We start from the raw sequence: 18,931 nt of genomic DNA, 5'->3' as shown, positions 1-18,931 counted from the left end.
TATTCTCATTAGATATTGATAATATTCTATTATTGTCTTATATTGATCTGTTATTCTTACATATCGATTATTTTGCAATAGACTTGATGAAAAAAATAATAATTTTTTTTTGTTCTTTTTTTTTCTTAAACATCATTTTATTTCTTTAGCGTTCCTTACGAGGAATTGAAGGAACGCTACTTACAATTTTCCGTCTACGACTTCGACCGTTTCTCCCGACATGATCTCATTGGCCAAGTGGTACTTAAAGGATTGTTGGATTGCACCGATCTCGAGCAAGAAATCGAGTACACGATGGATATTCTCTCTGCACCTCAGGTAATTTAAATCGTTCGTTTTAATCATCGATGGAAAAGATATGTTAAGTTTAAACTAATGAAATTTTGATGCTTTTAGGAAAAAGTGGATCTAGGGGAATTAATGCTATCTCTTTGTTATCTTCCAACCGCTGGACGGCTGACTCTGACAGTGATCAAGGCTAGGAACCTTAAAGCTATGGATATAACTGGATCGTCCGGTAAAAACAAAAAAATAATGAAAAAAGAGAAAAAAGAACTAGCTTCACAATAATTTAAATTCGACGACATAAAGTTTTAGTTTGAACATTTTTTAAAACGAAATTAAAAAGTTAATGGACCATCAATGATAATGAAGTGCAACCATTATCGGTTGACTTCGTATTAGTATTGGAATATCAAATTAGACGATGATAAAGCAGGCTCAAATTAATTTTATTAGAACGTTAATTAAAGCTATATGATTAAACGTTTCGAATATCATAGAATATAGTATAGTAAGGAGAAACACGCTAGCGTTTAATTATGTTTATCGTTCGGAAAATATCTCTCAATTTATGCGAAGAACTCGATCGTGTTTCATACTCATGAGAACACGTAAGTAGTTACTTACTCGTTTAATCGTATCTTTGTGCCATCATTCTACTCTCCATCTTTTTTCTTTACTTACGATCTCAATTATTATTCTCTTTGTCCTTTAGATCCCTACGTAAAGGTATACCTTCTCTGTCGTGGTAAACGAATAAAGAAAAAGAAGACGACCGTGAAGAAGAATATGCTCTTTCCCGTGTATAACGAGGCGCTCGTTTTCGACGTGCCAGCAGAGAACATAGAAGAAGTCAGCCTCATAGTGAAAGTTATCGATTACGATAGGTACGTGTGCGCGATCTTTTTCTAGTGCTATTACATGTATACTATTTCTCTAAAAGAAACAAGAAAAAGAAACAAAAGAAAGAAAAATTTACAATTCAAAGAATATTTTCTATTTATTCTTTGTCACCATGTAGGATCGGTTCAAACGAGTTAATGGGTTGCACAGCAATCGGTTCAAGCTTTATCGGGATTGGTCGAGATCATTGGTTAGAAATGTTGGATAATCCGAGGAAACCAGTAGCTCAATGGTATCCTCTTCTTGAAACCGTAGCAGGTCATATCCCTTCGGTTGCTTCTGAGCCACTTCCAGTAAGTTTGAGCTGCTTAAATAGTAGGTGAGTAGATCAAATATTTTTAATTTATTTTAATAAATTTTTTAATTCAATTTTATTTTCATTCAATATCATCCGCATCATCGTACGATTTACATTCGATTTTAATTTTGTTCATTAAATTTGTCAGATGAAGACAAAAGGTTGGAAGAAAAACATGCGGATGCTCGCAGAATTCCTTGAACGTTGACTTGGACAACGTCCCTCTCTGTCGTCATTTAATGCATATCGCTTGACTGACTTAAGTACAATCTCTATTTTAAACAAGGACTCGGAAGTCAAAACTCTGTGCTTTTAAAATCTTTACTTGCAACAGATGTGGATTAATAAATGAGTACTCGCTAAGGACAGCCTATGAAAAAAGGTAAAAAAAAAAAAGAAACAAAAAAAAAGAAAAAAAAAAAAACAAAACAAAAAGAAAAGTAAAAAGAAGAGGGAATATATGGCCGTTTGCTGGGACTTGTATAAGTTAGTCGAGATTTTCGGCAATGAGAAAGATGACCAAAAAGAAAAAGGAAATAAATAGTTAGGTACGTAGATTAGAGAACAAAGAAAGAAAGAGAGAGAGAGAAAGAGAGAGAGAATGTGTGTATGTGTTTTTGACGATAAATAAAAATCTTACGATATCCATTAAAATTAATCACGGGCTGGACCCGCGATATCTTATCAAACGCACACCTTGATTTTAACGTATCATGACGGTCATGACGTTCATTCGAAATTGTTAGAAATAAAACTTGCAAAATTAGACGGATAGGTAAGTTTTTATAAAAAAAAAAAGAAAGAAAGTCGAGAAAAAGAGACGTATGTAGGTATATATGTGGATATGTACACATATATATAAATGTGTACGTTATACCTCGTATGCAAGAATTTAAAAATGACGCCTCTTCGTTCTCGCGAAAGCTGGCTGCATCATAATGCATTATGACAAAGTACACAGGGCCTTATCCTCAGGTTAGACGAAAGAACAAAGACAGCGAAATGGTAGTATAAGAGATAAATCATTTTAAAAAATAAAAAAAAAAAGAACGAACAAAACTGGTTTGATGAATTTGGTATGTTGTAACTACGTAAAGAAAGCACACGTTAAAGAAAAAAAAGATAAAAACCGAAAGAGAAAAAGAGACACAGTTATATAAAGTTTGATGAATGCATATAATAATAGAAATTATTGACAGGCAGGTGTCGGCACATAGAAAGAAAATTTCATGACATTACTCCTCGGATATTTCCCGATATTTCCTTGTTAAAAGTAATTAAAAACGATGGATATTATTAAATGAAAAAAAGATAAATGAAGATGGAATCGGAGTAGAGATAAATAAAAAGATTAAACAGTAACCTAATGTTAATAAAGAGGCTAATTCTCGAGTGACAAATCATCCGTGTCCCAGCTTCTCTTTTCTGTTATTTCTCCCTTGAATATACTGTATCATTTTTGAGAACAATTAGGAAACAAACAGCTGAGATCTGACGACCGTCATATAAAAATGATAAAAAATGAACAAAAAAAATGAAAAAGAAAAAAAAGATACGATATAATACTTATGAGCACGCTTTTTTCTGTATACTTGCTTCTCGAATTTTTGAAAGCTCGAATATAATTTTACACCTGCCTGATAAGATGCCTGTATTTTGCGTAGATACTCTTGCAAGACGGGCTATATATAACAATACATGTATTATGTGCTATAAATAATTATATTTATATGTCCGTGGAAAAATATATATGTATATCGATAGACACATATACAATCACACCACAGATACTCGAAAAGAAAAAAGAAAAAAGAAAAAAGAAAATATTCTTTGATTCTTACGACAATAAAACGAGCGACTAGGTAGGAACCGAAAATAAAAAAAAAAGAAAGAAAAAAAGATAAAAAATAAAGAAAAAAAGAAAAAAAGAAAAAAAAACAGAGTTTTGCAAGCTACAGTTTTGATCAATCTGTTAATATTATTTTCTTACAAATTTTACGTGCAAATTTTCGTAATTACAAAATGTGGAAACTACCACTTTCCCCTGTTGAATCTTTTACTATTTCACGCAAGTTGCACCTATCTTTGTAGTAATGTTCTTTCAACGGGATACGTGTCTAGGTATTGTACGTGAACAAATTCACAGAAACATACGCATAATCGTAACCTGGGTGAATCATATAAATTTCTACGAACGAATATTTCAAAAATAATATTAGATATTGTTGTATAAATTTTTTTTTTCTAATTTCGATAATTTATTAAGTATCATTATTGAAAGTATATTATGCACGATTATTTTTTAAATATTCGTTCGTATTACTTTAACTATTTCATCCTATATATGCATATATGATATAAAACATATAACAAAAAAAATGAAGCTCGACAAGAGCGCTAATTGTGATAAATAATAAATGCGAACGCATATCATGAGTTTCACAAATTAACAAACATTGATATATGTTATTGTCATAAAAAGAAAGAGAAAGAAAGAAAAACAGAGAAAATGAGAGAAGATAAACAATATAAAAAAACGTATGTGTGAAAAGTGTGATAGAGAGAGAGAGAGAGAGAGAGAGAGTGAGTGAAAGAGAAAAAATATATATATAATAACGTGGCTGTTGCTTTGTATATTTGCACACGGCTAAATAAATTTACTCACAAAAAAATTGATAATAATGTATATTGTTTAAGAAAAAATATATCGTAGATATCGTGAGGAGATTTTCACAATATAAAAATTCGATACATGTACAATATAAATCATATAATAGCCATATATATAAATATATAATATATATATATATATATATATATATATATATATATATATACATATATATATTTATATTATGAGCTATGTAAGATAAACGTATTATACCTTTAATTATATTTAAATTCTTTTAAAAACGTAATTATTAGAAAAAAATTTACGAAAGTAAATGTGCATTTGAAAAATTAGCTTCAAAAATTATCTAACTTTGAAGAACTTATTTTAATTTATCTTGGGCCAAAAAACAATACTTATTATATAACTTTCATCTAAATGACATAATTCATCCTTCATATATATATACATATACATATATATAAATGAGTAATATTATAAAAAAAATAACGTATCTTATGAAATATATAAGTACACGTATTTTGTCTAGTTATTAGAAATGAAAAATAACTACAGAAAAGAGATCACACAAAAATGATTCAAATTATTTTTAAGTTAATTTAACGCGAATGTTGAAAAAGCAGAATGATCTATTTATGCGAATGGTAGATAAAATATAACCGAATGTAGGTTCTTACCCTCGTAACTCTAGTGCCGAAAAATATCCAAGAAATTTTTCGTTAGTGGGTGATATTATTTCGAAGGAACATTTATCTTCTCCGTCGATGTTTCCGCGAAGAATACTTATAAAGAATGAGAATTTTTTTGGGCATCCTGGGGGATGAAAAATTCGAGAAAAAATGAATCCGCTCACTTGTCAACGTGAAAGCGAAAGACTACAGGCTTCGAGTAACGTTAAATCCACAGAAAAAAAATATATCTTGATCGAATGAATATAACCTGATTGATAAAAATATACGTAATCTATGTAGACTGTCCCTTTATGGAAAAAATATATAAACGGTAACATTAATACCATATTATTGTCAGGAAAGTAAAAGAAAAAATTGTGCCAATTGAAATAATCATTGTAGTATATAATAGAATCTATATATCGACATATATAATATCTATATAAATATCTCTCGGATGCTTATAATTATATCTTTTACGGTTCATAAATTCTACACTTACATTTTTCGAGTCAATTTACTTGGACGATGCCTGCCGTTGAACTACAAGACTTTTCCTCAGTCTTTTCGAATCTATCTTCCTTCCAGCGATGTCCGTTATCAAAATTCGTAACAAAATGATGATAATAGGAAAGAAAAGAGAATACAAAAAAAAAAAGAAGAATATTGTATTTTTTCATACCAGAGTAAACTCATTTCAACAGACTGAGCATATCTTTTAACACTCTTGTTCTTATAAAAATCTAGACATGCATTTGGAAGGAATATTTATACAATCGTTTTATTTTGCCGATAATTTGTAATTTAATTAATTTTATTTATAATTAAATCATGTCTCCTAATGTCACGAATAAATTAATCAAATCGATTGTTTTATTTGAAACAGGAATAATGAAATCCTTTCTTGTTATAATTATTAATCCAATTTAAGAGTAATATTTGTCATATAATATTACATATTTTATAAAAATACGTTTTTTTATTCTTCCTTAAAAAAAAAAAAAGAAAAGAAAAAAAACAAATTACCAAATTATCGGTATAATAGTAAGATTGACATAATGATTTTTATTTTTAATGGGCATCGTGTAAAATATTCGAAAGACAAGAAAACTTTTCTGAGAATCTGTCACTGCCCGTCAATGATGGATGGCATTTGAGTATACGCGTACCTTCCACCTATCAATTAAAAAGCGTAGAGAGTATTTCAAGAACCATTTAAAAAAGAAAGAAAAAAGAAAGAAAAACAGACAGGGATGGAAACGACTGTATCCCGAAAGTGGATAAAATACTATTTTATGATACTAGTCATGTTGAGAAGAGAGAAAACATACGTACTATTTCGTAAGCGAATTACTCCGTCTCTTTCGTTTAATTATATCGATTCTAAATCAAAGGATAAAACGATCATTAATTAATTAAGAATATTTGTCATGATTGCATATCAAAATGTAATAATTATTGTACTTTTACATTACATATATTTTTTCTTGTATAGATATAAAAATACGTAAGAAAATATTTCATTCAAAGTAATGCATCGATCACTTTCAACGATAAATCCAATCTGCAATATTTAATGAAAGGTCTTCCATCCCTGATGAAAATAACAAATAAACAAAAGATTGATTGTATAAATTGATTGCATGGTAGTCTCGTTTAAAAAGAATAATCCCCTTTCAACACGAAAGTGATCGTGAAACGCATATAATTCTATTAATAAATGTAATAAAAGTCTCTAGATCGACGATATGCATACTTTTCTAACGAATACATATCTATACTGTATATTTGGACGTGCGACGCCCTGTATTGTGATTGTGAAGAAAACAAATAAATCGATATAAATCATAAATTTATATTGCTTTTTTTTTTTATCGATCTCAATCTCTTTTAAAAACTTATTCAATAGATACAAAATGAAAAAATTTTATGATACAAAGCATCGCCGGTGGAAAATAAGAAAAATCTTCTGCAACATCAAATGTACTTTTCATTTATTTGACTACTTATGTTTACAGATTTTAATCTAATCTTAAGCTAGAGATACAACTTTCCCATTATGTTACCTCTAAATCGAAACGTTACGATATTTCTAAGTATAAAATAAGCAATGGAGCTTATATTGGTAATGTGGTAGCAACGACTTAAGTACTTTTCTACTTAATACGTACTCGTTAAAAGTGGCGGGAATAAACCTCTACACCATTTCTCCTTCTACCAGGTGTTATATTCTTTTTCTTTTTTTTTTTTTTTTCTTTAGCGAAAAAACGATAATTCGATAAAATCACATGACTCATTCCTATCGATCAACGATTTTTAATTACGATTTTGGCTTCGTCGTAAAATCAGAAATCTTTCGAAGATCGTTCGCGGTTCCATTCGTTTTCTCTTATTAATTCATCCTCTATTTCGTCTTAACGCGATTTTGAGTTTTATTAAATTCGTAAGAATTACAAAACAAAAAAAATCGATCTACATAACATTCGACGTCAAAAGAGGAATACCAGGGTACCGCAGAACGATCTTACGGTAGGTAAAGTCAGAGCTCCTAAGCTCTAATCTCTTTTGAATATTTCACTGTAATATTAAAAACACTATTATGCGAAATCGTAAAGCAAGCATTGTCCAGTAATGTTTATGCATTCATTGAATCACCGTATCCTTTTTTTCTCTTTTCTTGTTTTATTTTTTTTTTTTTTTTCTTTTCTTTTTAATCCTTTCTATCGCACGACCTACCACTAGAACGATCGGACTAAAAATCGATTCTTTTCCTTCCGTGATGTATGTAATTATTGTTTTGGAATGTCTTTCGTTTTTCCCCGTCGCTCTTAAACGCCGCGAATAGCGAAACGAAGGATCGATGAAGACGAGTATTCGAAACGATTCAAAACAAAAATGTCCGATCTATTGTTTCCTTTCTCTTTTTTTATTATTTTTTTTTTCTTTTTTAATTTTCTTGCTCTGGAAATTTTGCGATGAATCGTTTCGAACGCGTCGATTAATCTATCATAGATTCATAATAACTCTACAGGCAGCCCTTCGTGTACGAACGAATCGATTAAGAAAAAGTTCCCCATTTTTTTTACGAGCTCGAGAAAGTCTACTGATTTATATTTTTCGTAGCTTTCTTTTCGTTTTCTTTCTTTCTTTTTTTCTTTTTTTTTTTCTTTTTTTTATTATCTTTTTTTTTTTTTTTTTAAATATCGGTCTAGCAATTCGAAGATTGATTTCTGAATGAAGTAAAACGTATCCCTGTTATCGTTTACTCAACACGCAAAAACATTAATTAATTTGGGCCTTAACTCTTTCTCTTTCTCTCTCTCTCTCTCTCTCTCTCTCTCTCTCTCTCTGTTTCTCTCCTTCTCTCTCTTTTTCTCGTTACATATCATATACAAATTTATAGTACTCCTAATTTCTCCTCCTCCGAGCTATTTTCTTTCTTTCCCATTAATTTCTCTTTTTATTTTGTTTTTCATCACGTTTTCTTGTTCTTTTTTTTCTACTTTTGTTCGTTCATCCGTAATATTAAGTACGTTTATAATTCATAATCCGTATTAATCCAATAAGGATATTAATCGATATAATAATGACAATAGAATGTAGTAATCGTAATAATATAATTATAGGCAAACTCTTGTAGCGTTGTACTTAGCGTTATTTAAAATAGTAGCAATATATTTTATATATATATATATATATATACTGAAGTTCAAGTACGGACAGAAAATCGACTTGTTATTTGCCATTATTTCTTTTTGTTTTTTTTGTTCTTTTTCTTTCATTATTTTTTCTTGTTATTGTTGTTATTGTTGTTGCTGTTATTATTGTTGTTGCTTTCTTTAAACTTCCTTTTATATGTATATATAGCAATATGGAGGGAATTCACTAACAACATGCTCGAAAAGTGCAGCATTCTCACACATCTATAAACAAATATAAAAACTCTTCTTTCTCACGCCTCTTTTTGTTTTCTTTCTTTCTTTCTTTCTTTCTCCTTTTTTTTGTTTCTTTTTCATCTCTTTTATCATTTTACACGAAATTTTTTCGCACCGCTAAGATACATCATCACCGACGTTAACTTGCTTTGCTCTCTTACATACGCGAACGTCTTCCCCAGACCATTCAATCGAAAAAGAAAATCTCTCGTAAAAATCTTTCCTTTATTATTGCACTGATTGTTATAATAACGATAATAATAATAATTAGACTCGCTCGTCGAACGTCGACGGAAAAACGTTAGGTCGAGAGGGAAAGCAGAAAATCGCCGATGAAATGTATACGTAGCGTGTGTATGTGTGTGACTTTCCACGTTATTCTTTCTCTTCGTACATCCTTTTTTCTTTCTCTATCTCTCTTTCTCTCTTTCTCTCTCTTTTTCTGTCTGTCTGTTCTCTCTCTCTCTCTCTCTCTCTCTCTCTCTCTCTCTTTCTCTACTTCTATCTCTATCTTTATCTCTTTCTCTCATACATTCTCACTTTCTCATATTAGTAGCGAAAATAAGACGTCGATAATATGCTCCTGTACACTTAAGTACACGTAAAACGATTATATGCGCGATAGAAATACAATCTTATACGTTTACAAGAAAACTAATTATATTGTGCTTGCAAGCATCAAGCACGACTCTTTCACCTTTATCTCGATTATTTTCGAACTTTATCGTCGTTTCTTTCATTCGTTTCCTTTCATTCATTCACACACATACACATATTCTTCCTCTCGCGCTTATATTACTTAAATTCACTTTTTTTTTCACTCGTATCCGAATCGCGAAGGGAACATTTTACGATCATCATGCACAAATAAAAAGAACACGCCCCATTTGGCGAACATTACTGTTACTTGACACGTTGCACACGAAACATTATCTTTTTTTCTTTTTTTTTTTTCTTTTTTCTTTTTTTTAGGATTTCCTTACGTTTCTATGTTAATATTAATAATCATAATACAATAAAAATAAAATTAATAATAATAATAATAATAATAATAATAATAATAATAATAATAATAATAATAATAATAATAATCAGCATCATCATCGTCATCATTATCATTGATAATAATACCGTACGTACGACGAGCGATCGAGAGGGATCGATTGATCCACTGTCGCATGCAAGCATCGACGTAATTTCCTGTATTGATTAATATACACAATATTGATTTTCGACAGCTCTATTGCATGTAACTCGAACGGTACAAACGACGGAACCATGCGATCCTACATTTTTTACACTTAAGCCGTAGACAATAATAGCATTAAGAATGCCTTTAAATATTATATCAACACCTATAATCGATACGGACCACGTAGACCTTCGTTCGCGACTACTTTCATCTTTGTCCTCTGCATTTATAAAAGAGAAGTCTCTGACTAGTTTAGCATCCTGAGCTGTTTATCATTCGAACCTTTTAAATAAATGTCGATGACCCGGCAAATGATCTCGATCGATTTAAATGTAAATCGAAAGTTTCTGTAATATAAAAAAAAAATTTTTAAGATAAGACTGATAAACGCATAAAAGATGTTTCAAATAAAAATATAAAATATAAAGGGGACAAGAGGCATAATAAAATATAATTCGCTTAATAATGCTATCGTAGAAATTAAGATTGATTTCCAAATCCTATTTCTTTTGTTTTTTTTCTTTCTTTTTTTTCCTTTTTTCTTTTTTTCTTTTTTTTTTCCCCCAACTATCTCTATAATAACAAATCCTATTGTACTTCCATGGAATCGCGAAAAATAGCCTCCGCGAGTCCGTAACACACGAATTTCGCACTTGTTATACTTGAAGAAATCTTTCCTTCATTCGTAAAACATTTTTCACGCCCATTCACGTTCCTTTGTCCCACTTCGCGACATGAAGACCTTCCCCCTCGAAGTCTCCGAAAAAATGGAATAACTATGACACACCCTATCGATATCAATAACCACGTCTTGTAATCTCGCTGATTAACATGCGCTCGCGCGGGTAAAAACGATTGTCCATCGAGACAGCTCGATTAATTTTTGCGTCGTTGTGCAAAGCGAAACGAAGCGAGGACGAGTCATACGTTTGAAGAAAGCATGCATCAAAGACTAAGTGCAAACGACTCGAAGCTATACGTGCTCTTCTACCATTATCAGTTACATTCATACCGAGAGTTCGTCGTTCTTTTTAGCTTCGAAAAATATCGACTTATAAAGGCAGTAACACGAGAAAATTATCTTCATTCCTAACGTTATCCATCTCTGTTTTATTTAATTTTCAATATAAAAATGATTTCGCAAAAATCGTAATAAAAATGAATCTCAGAGTAATTAATATCAATCCTTTTCTTTTTGTATCTAATCAAAATATTTCGCTGTCTTAAATCATTCGAACTCTTTTTTTCTCTTTCACACACACGCATATCTCTCTCTCTCTCTCTCTCTCTCTCTCTCTCTCTCTCTCTCTCTCTCTCTCTCTCTCTTATTCTATCAATTACACAAAATCAACTTCCACGAAGGACGCACTAGGTCCAATCGTGAAAGAAGAAATGTTGATCCTTCGGTGATACGACGGACCACTGTCAGAATGAATTCGAGATGTTTAAAACCACATTTCTTTAGCCTATGTAATTTAATCGATCTGCTGATTATATATCTCGTGTGCGAAAATACCAAGAAATATCCTCGCAAAAAGTTAAGCTGGACGGCTTTGATAAAATTAGGATCTCTTTCGAAGGACGCGAACGTTGGATAAGGGTGGGCTGAGGTAAATAGTGTGTAGTAAACAGGGACAGGCTTACTTAAGTGCATATAGTAAGTCGGATAAAGGGGGAAATGGAATCTTAGATATATAGCAGGTGTAATTCAGGGAAGTGCTCGTTAGCGTAGATACACGGATTATACAAAAGCTTCGCGGACGGCAGAGTATACAAAGAGAATGCCATCTATCTCGCATTTCTTATATTCTCTTTTTCTTTCTCTACCATTCTCTTTTCGCGTGCCTCGAAATTTAAGGTGATGCTGCTCGCGTGCTCTTAACCGAAAAGGTTAGAAAAATCGTGAGAGCGACGTAATTCTTATTCTTATTCTTTTTCGTTTTCTTTTTCTTCTTTTTTTTTTTGTTTCTTTCTTTTTCTATAACTTTTAACAGACTTGCTTGTGGAAATAAGATGCCTCTCTTCCTACGTAATATGTTTTCTTTTTTTGTTCGTATAAGACGGTACGCGGTATTTTTTCTCTTTTTTCTTTTTCCCATCTTTTCTTTTTCCTTTTTCTTTTTTTTTTTTACTTTTTTTCATTTTCGTTTAAATGAAATTAATCGCCCTAACGCTAACGAACGCATACGCGTATATTATCATTTTGTTCCGTAATTCTCTTATTTTTAATTATCTGCACACCATTTTATTATGTATATATGTATGTATTTGTGTGTTTGTGAATGTGTGCATGTGTATACATAAGTTTACATAACACGGCGATTTATTATTTACAGGAAAAGAGTTACTAACGAAGGGTAAAGGAAACGAGATAGTAGCTTTTGAATGAGCGAGGGTTATAAATGAACCCGCGCGATTCGAGCCGTAAAAATTAACTTACGCTCTAATATATCCTGTACACGGCCGAAGAGAACCGAAAATACGCGACTTTTGAACGGCTCGTGATTTATGCCGGCATTACGTCGGCATTGCGCATTTCTTATTTTCTTTTCTTCTTTTTTGTTCTTTTTCGATTTTCCTCCCGCCTTCGTGAAACATCTTTTTATTTTCTCTTTTATTCCTTTATATTTTTTCTGTTTCATTGTCAATTCCGATCCGCTTTGTTTATCGAAAACGTGAGAATAACTCGGCTACTTCCGTGTCTCGATTAATTGACTAGCATTGAGCGTATGTCGCTCGATCAGGAGCTCACAACGAGCTCCGCCCTTATCGATCGGAACTGTCGGAAAATCTTTGAAAAGTTCCTTCCGCTTTTCCGACAGTTCATCGGAATCAAATAGTGCAAAATTAACGTGCGAGAATCGAGCGAATTTTTCTCTTTTCTATCGACATTTGTCTCTCTTTCTCTCACACACTGTTTCTTATTCTCTCCCTCCCTTCCCCTTTCTTTCTCTCTCTCTCTCTCTCTCTCTCTCTCTCTCTCTCTCTCTTTCTCTCTCTCTCTATTACCAATGTTCGAATATTTTCTCGTAAAACACTTTGGAAAAAGCGCTACATTATTTCTTATCAATTTGTAAAAAGCGAGCTTATTGCTGAGCGCTGGATAATCGTGGATTATTTAATACGGATTCATTCGCCCTCCCTGTGTCTAATTTTCTTAAATTCTTCATTCCACAGAAACACTTATCTTCTTTATTCTTTCATTTTGTCCCTTACTCATCAATATTTCGAAAAAGCGTGTCCTCGTTGTTCCTTGTCACAAATTTTATATAGATCCATGGTCGCTTTGTTGATCTTCGCGGGAAACACGAGCGAACTTTTTTGCTCGCTAAAGGAGGAAGAAGCAGCAGTTTCAGTAACGTTGCTGAAATTCATGATGCCACCTGTTGAAATCGATGTGGAATATTACGATCGAACCATTAGCTAGACCAGCTAGCAGAAACCTAAAAGGAGATATGCATCAGCCGAATTGTTTTAATGTAAAAAATTCAACATATAATGGAGGTAAATGATCGAAATTCAAGGAAAAACCATTTTACTTACCGATCATTCAAAGTTACGATACTTACTTTTGATCATGAGAGAGTGCCAAAGAACGCACACTGCTCTCGCAAGCTGGAAAAGCGTAGAGGAGAGCAAGATTAAACGTTCGCCAAACTTCTACGATCCCTTTGTCACCACCGGTCATCAGATACTCGCCATCTCTGCTCAATAGCAAGCACTATACGAAATTAAATAATGGCATTAAATCGATGAATTTATCGGCTTATCAACGAGGATCGAAACGCCATTTCTACCTGAAGATTATCGTTGTGCGATTCATGACGTAGACGCTTTCCATTAATGGTGAAAGCAGCGACGTGTCCACGTTCATAATTTACAACGATTACACCTTCCCGCGACATAGCGATATTTTCGGGAGATGAAAATCCGTTTGGTGCTTCGAGGGACCTTAGAAGATCACCGAACGTTGTGTGTACTAAGACAGGTCCATCTATATTTCGAGAAAATCAGTTAAAGAATTTTAATATTTACTAATTGCTTAAAAATGTTAATGCATGATGATATTTAAAAAAAAAAAAATGGAGAAAAGAAAAATATTTAAAAAGAATATACGATTAAAGAAAATTTACGTACAGTAGGAACCGGAAACGACCAAGCCCAATTCGGCCGAAATGACAACAGCCGTGACCGGTTGCTCGTGACCCGTCAATGTAGCACGAGGAGCAGGTGCTTCACCTTCTCCGACAATAGTCTGCGTTCTAGCGTTCCAATGCCATAACAATACCGTGCAGTCGGCACTTCCGGAAGCAATATAGCAATCAGAAGTGATATTGCACTCGCTACGAGACAAACACGTCACCACACCGTAATGCCCGAAAACGATCTGGACAATTTTGGCTAGAAAAATACATTTTAGAAAGATCCGATATTAAAATAATTAATTTCAGTGATATATATATATATATATATATATATATATATATATAAATTATTTGATATTAATATACTCAAACAAGTCGGTCATCATTTTTATTCATTTTGTTACCTGTCTCAGTTGAGAACACACGGAAACTGTTATCCCAAAAACCACAAGCTACTAAAAATCGACTATCCACTGTGGTAACGAAACAATTACTTCGAATTTTTAATTTCTGACTGAAATTGTCACCCAAATGACGACGCAATGCTGGATTCGAGCTATTCGCTGCTTGAGCTGAAACAACAAATTTTTACGATTGATTATGTTAAAGAGACAGAGAGATTTTTCTTTCATAATATCTTTTCTCTAAAAACTCACATAAAACTGGATCCATGGAAAGAGGTTGATTCGCTGCCTGAGCTTGTGGTGTATCGGCATAACTTGGGGATTGTACTGATGCTACAACAAAAAAGAAAAAAAAAATAAATTTTTACCAGAAACATTATTCTCTCTATATCTTATCTGATTGAAAATATTTATTGTATGAATTATTTATCGTTATTAAAAAATGATAATATAATATCATGCTATTTACCAGCATAATTTGTATTCCATCGATTAACAGCGAATTGTTGTCCGGTTGTAACAGTAACAACCGATGGTAATGGTAATTGCGGATAGGTATTGGCCGATATATGACAGATTGGTGAATTCGATGGGAACTTGATTGTCATGCAAACGTCATCTGGTATACTGGAGAACATCATCGGTGACTGCAAAATGGGAAGAGTCTTATGCAGCTTCGTCGAAGAGCTCCAAAAAGTATCCTAAATCGTAGAGAAAAGGGTACATAGCTTATCGATGAACTAACATATAGCTCTGTAACCTTTTCTCGAAGTTTTTGTTTTCATTGAATCACGTATATACGTTTCGTTGACCTTCCGTTGAAGGTGACATACGTTCGAGGAATTCGGCAAGAATCATAACGACAAGTGTCAAAGTAATTAAAAACGAAAGAAAAAAAAAGAAAAGAAAATGCGTTTCTCGAAAGACTCACCAAATGCATAGCCGAGCTTCTAGGTGGATGCGGTTCCATTAAAAGCTGTGACGGAGTCTGTCCAAAGTTTCTTATCTGATTCTCTATCGCTTCTCTCATCACCGAATCTGTTATCGCATCAAGATCCACGCTACCTTCATATGTGAGATAATAAAATACGTTTGTGGCTCGTACCGCCTCAGGACCTATTGAAATCGAATACGATTCGATTAAGAACAAAAGTTTTTTAAATTATAAAAAATTGTTGATACTTTCGAATCAATACTTCAAAAGGTCATTTTAAAATAATCCGATCATTGATTTCGATAAAAAACAAATGAAATTTAATTTAAAATAAACATAAATCTTGTCAATTTCCTTTAATTTCTTTATTAATTGATGTAAATTATTAGACAACAATTTGTTTTTTTTTGCTCATAATTATCAACGAAATTTTGATCGATTGTTATTATTTGAATTTTTCGAAATATTTCGAGTCCTCAGGCTACGTCAAGACAATTTCCAAAATCATTCGTGGCCGGTATTTCCGTTTGGCGCTACTTTCGGCTGGTTGGTAATCTTTGAAATGTGTTGCATATTACGAGTGAGACGCATTGTCGCACCCGGCACACGTGCCTAATTGCTCAAGACACGGTGATGGTAAAGATGGAAGCTAACTAAAGACTAATTCCTTCCATACGTCGGCCACCCTTCTATTTCTCTCTCTTTCTTACACATATACTTCCCTTATACACATGCATAAATTTCCAAGTCTTTTCACAAAAGAGAACGAGCATCTTCGAGGAAGCGCCGGATATAGAGGCGCCACCGGTAATTAACATCCTCCGAAATTCAATCTGACTCGACTAGCCTTGTCCCAATAGACGTTTCTGATTCATTCTCGTACGACTCGAAACATTGTACAAACTGCGGTATCTCAATTTCAAAATTCAGCATACCATAAGAAATCTAATTTCATTATTATCAATCGATATTCTTTGTGTTACACAATCGAAAAGAAAATATAATACTTCTTTTTATTCTAAATTGTAAATAAGTATGATTAAAAAAACGATTGTGAGATTTAAATTGAAAAAGAAAAAAAAACTCATCTCTTTTCTAAGTTATCTCTTTGTAACGAATGTAAACTCACCTTTCTGCTTGTAACCAAATATCAAATCGATCCATTGATGTAATTGACAAGATACAAATTCAGATTCGAGTGCCTGAAAATAAAATATAATTCAAAATATAGCTCGAAAATTCGATAGACTTAGTTCGTTTGAAAATTGTCGATGATTCACCATTCGATTGATCCTTATAAATTCTTCAGGTGAGGATGCCCAAGGAGGTAATTCAACGTCACCAACCGCGCTACCGTCTTCCTGTCTGCCAAGGCGATAACGATTGCTGTTGACAAGCATTTCCGGCAGGAAGAAAAATTCTGGTATAAGTTCCTGTTAACAAGGACGAAAAATTTATTATTATTACGTTCGCGATAACAACAATAGACACGAGGAGAAACTCCTATACGTCTTTTTAGTAAAAAGGCGGAGCATGCACACGCCTCTAATATGTAAATTTCGAGGTGGGCCGACCACTCGTTTGCAACGTTTCAAACGCAACGAACCTTGACATCCGACGTATCGCGCTGACAGTTCTTCCAGGAAAGTGCAATGGATGAGAAGAGTCTATTCGGATGATCAAACTTTCCGCCTTGGAGTGCCAAGAACATTGTAGTCATCGGTTCCTAAAAAAAAAAAAAAAATAATAATAATAATAATAAAAGATCAAACAAGTACATTACTAGATGACTCAAATAAAAAATATTTAATATTAAATAACATTAAAAAAAAAAAAATTTTATTCGATTTACATAATTTTTTTTATACATTTACATCGGAGACATGTTTAAACATTTTAAAATGTAATTCGATTCGAAATAATTCGAGAGTTTCACGCTATATAAAAAGAAACGTATCTTCGTCAACATTCTATATGATGAATGGAAAGAGCATGGTTAACTAATGTCAGCGCATAAATCTTATCCTTTTTCGATGACCGGAAGCATGAAAAAAGGGCGGGTGACGAGGCGTGGTAGAGGCGGCACCACTTTAAACGGCCACTTAAGGGCACTTTATAAGGACCACTTTATTCTGACATCTACCGCTCGCTTTTCATCCTCCGTTGATCTATAACGGAACGAATCGTCGGATCACTTGCATTTTTTCAAAATTCCGATCATTTTCTCACAATAGATATCTGATATTTCGTCAATAATAAAATTTAGAGCTTTCGAATCAAGACTCGAAAAAAAGTATCTCATCCTTTTGCATTTGTTTTTATTGAATTTATTATAATCCATTCAATTTATATAAAATAAAGAATGACGCGAAAAATTTCATGACAATTAACTTAAAATAAATAAACATTCTACACAAAAGTAATCGAATGGTGTAATAAAATAATTTAAAATGTATCCAAATGACTATAAATAAATAGCTCCCATGTTCTTTCTTCGAGAGTCTTCCAACGATCGTGAAATTCTTTGAACACGCCTCGAATAACTGTGAACAGAGAGCTATAAAGTCATAATTTCTTTACGACATGGCCGATTAAACGATAAAAGGCATGAGAAATAAGAAAATCGACGAGGTCTCTCATCTCAAGATACTTATCGCAAAATACTCGTTTCGCCGATAGTTAAATGAAAGGGCGTCGGACAGCATTCAAAAGTTCTAGAATCGGTAAATCGAATTGCGAGATCGTAAACGTCATGACAGAGCGATGCGCCAGTAGTTTAGAATCTTTCTTCCTAACGTTCTCGACGAATTTATGAATCTCTTTGAAAATCAAACCGGGTAAAATGTTTTCTGGTTATCGGGAAGAAAAGATATTCGCTAATATACAGAAACCCTAATTCTGAATTTAATGATAAAAATCTCTCAAATATATATTAATCTGGAAAAAAAAATTTGAGAGTAAATATATAATAACTTACCACGCGTATCATCCAATTCAAAACAAACGCTGCTGTAGAATAATGCGTTCCATAATGGAACGGTGGTATACTGTCGTGTTCCCAACTTTGGAAACGTTCTTCGAAATAAGCCCTCCTACTGGGATTTAAAGCACCGATTGGCTATAAAGAAAAAAATAACAATATTATACAAAATATGTAACACTTTATATGAGATCAGGAAAAATAAGAATTTACCTTCGACAGATCGCGATAATTGCTAGGTAAGCTTAAATCGAGTTCCTTGGTCTCATAATTCGTCAGGACCCAAGGAAAGACTGGATACTGATTCAAATCGTTGTAAGTTCGACCTGAAATGAAAAATTTCATATAAATTCGAAATAAACGAACAAAGATGTTTTATTGATTTTAACCCGGAAGAAACATATTGTTTCTTTCGTACTTAGAAAAAAGGAAAAACAAATGAGAAAAAAAGAAAAGAAAAAAGAAAGAGAACGATCACGTAGGTAATTCATACTGACGATTTCATTTTTAAATCTCATTCCGAGGAGGCCCAGAAATAGATGAAGTACGACCGTC

General features: G+C 32.7%; 2 protein-coding genes across 13 annotated transcripts in view; one reads left to right on the top strand and one right to left on the bottom strand.

The window, feature by feature from the left end:
- The window catches only part of LOC124427736 (synaptotagmin-10-like), a 33,863-nt gene extending 29,733 nt beyond the window's left edge, over positions 1–4,130 (top strand). The window contains exons 6-10 of the mRNA XM_046971036.1: positions 150–318; positions 397–517; positions 998–1,169; positions 1,304–1,504; positions 1,632–4,130. Of these exons, the coding sequence (XP_046826992.1) occupies positions 150–318; positions 397–517; positions 998–1,169; positions 1,304–1,504; positions 1,632–1,635 (667 nt within the window). The 3' untranslated portion in view covers positions 1,636–4,130. The remainder of the gene's footprint in view (positions 1–149; positions 319–396; positions 518–997; positions 1,170–1,303; positions 1,505–1,631) is intronic.
- A 2,633-nt stretch (positions 4,131–6,763) lies between these two features.
- The window catches only part of LOC124432458 (neurobeachin), a 306,785-nt gene continuing 294,617 nt past the window's right edge, over positions 6,764–18,931 (bottom strand). For 8 of the 12 annotated variants that reach the window (XM_046981638.1, XM_046981476.1, XM_046981673.1 and 5 more), the window contains 13 exons: positions 18,590–18,702; positions 18,374–18,514; positions 17,003–17,122; positions 16,677–16,829; positions 16,526–16,598; positions 15,394–15,578; positions 14,932–15,163; positions 14,715–14,795; positions 14,463–14,630; positions 14,051–14,314; positions 13,711–13,907; positions 13,483–13,634; positions 6,764–13,356 (listed from right to left, as the gene is read on the bottom strand). In XM_046981638.1, coding sequence (XP_046837594.1) covers positions 13,266–13,356; positions 13,483–13,634; positions 13,711–13,907; positions 14,051–14,314; positions 14,463–14,630; positions 14,715–14,795; positions 14,932–15,163; positions 15,394–15,578; positions 16,526–16,598; positions 16,677–16,829; positions 17,003–17,122; positions 18,374–18,514; positions 18,590–18,702 — 1,970 coding nt within the window. In that variant the 3' untranslated portion in view covers positions 6,764–13,265. The remainder of the gene's footprint in view (positions 13,357–13,482; positions 13,635–13,710; positions 13,908–14,050; positions 14,315–14,462; positions 14,631–14,714; positions 14,796–14,931; positions 15,164–15,393; positions 15,579–16,525; positions 16,599–16,676; positions 16,830–17,002; positions 17,123–18,373; positions 18,515–18,589; positions 18,703–18,931) is intronic. The other 4 variants (XM_046981653.1, XM_046981698.1, XM_046981708.1 and 1 more) reach the window with 1 other exon arrangement.

Source organism: Vespa crabro, chromosome 1 (assembly GCF_910589235.1).
Source record: "Vespa crabro chromosome 1, iyVesCrab1.2, whole genome shotgun sequence".
NCBI classification, from domain to species: Eukaryota; Metazoa; Arthropoda; class Insecta; order Hymenoptera; family Vespidae; genus Vespa; species Vespa crabro.
This window is presented reverse-complemented; position numbering and strand designations above follow the sequence as displayed.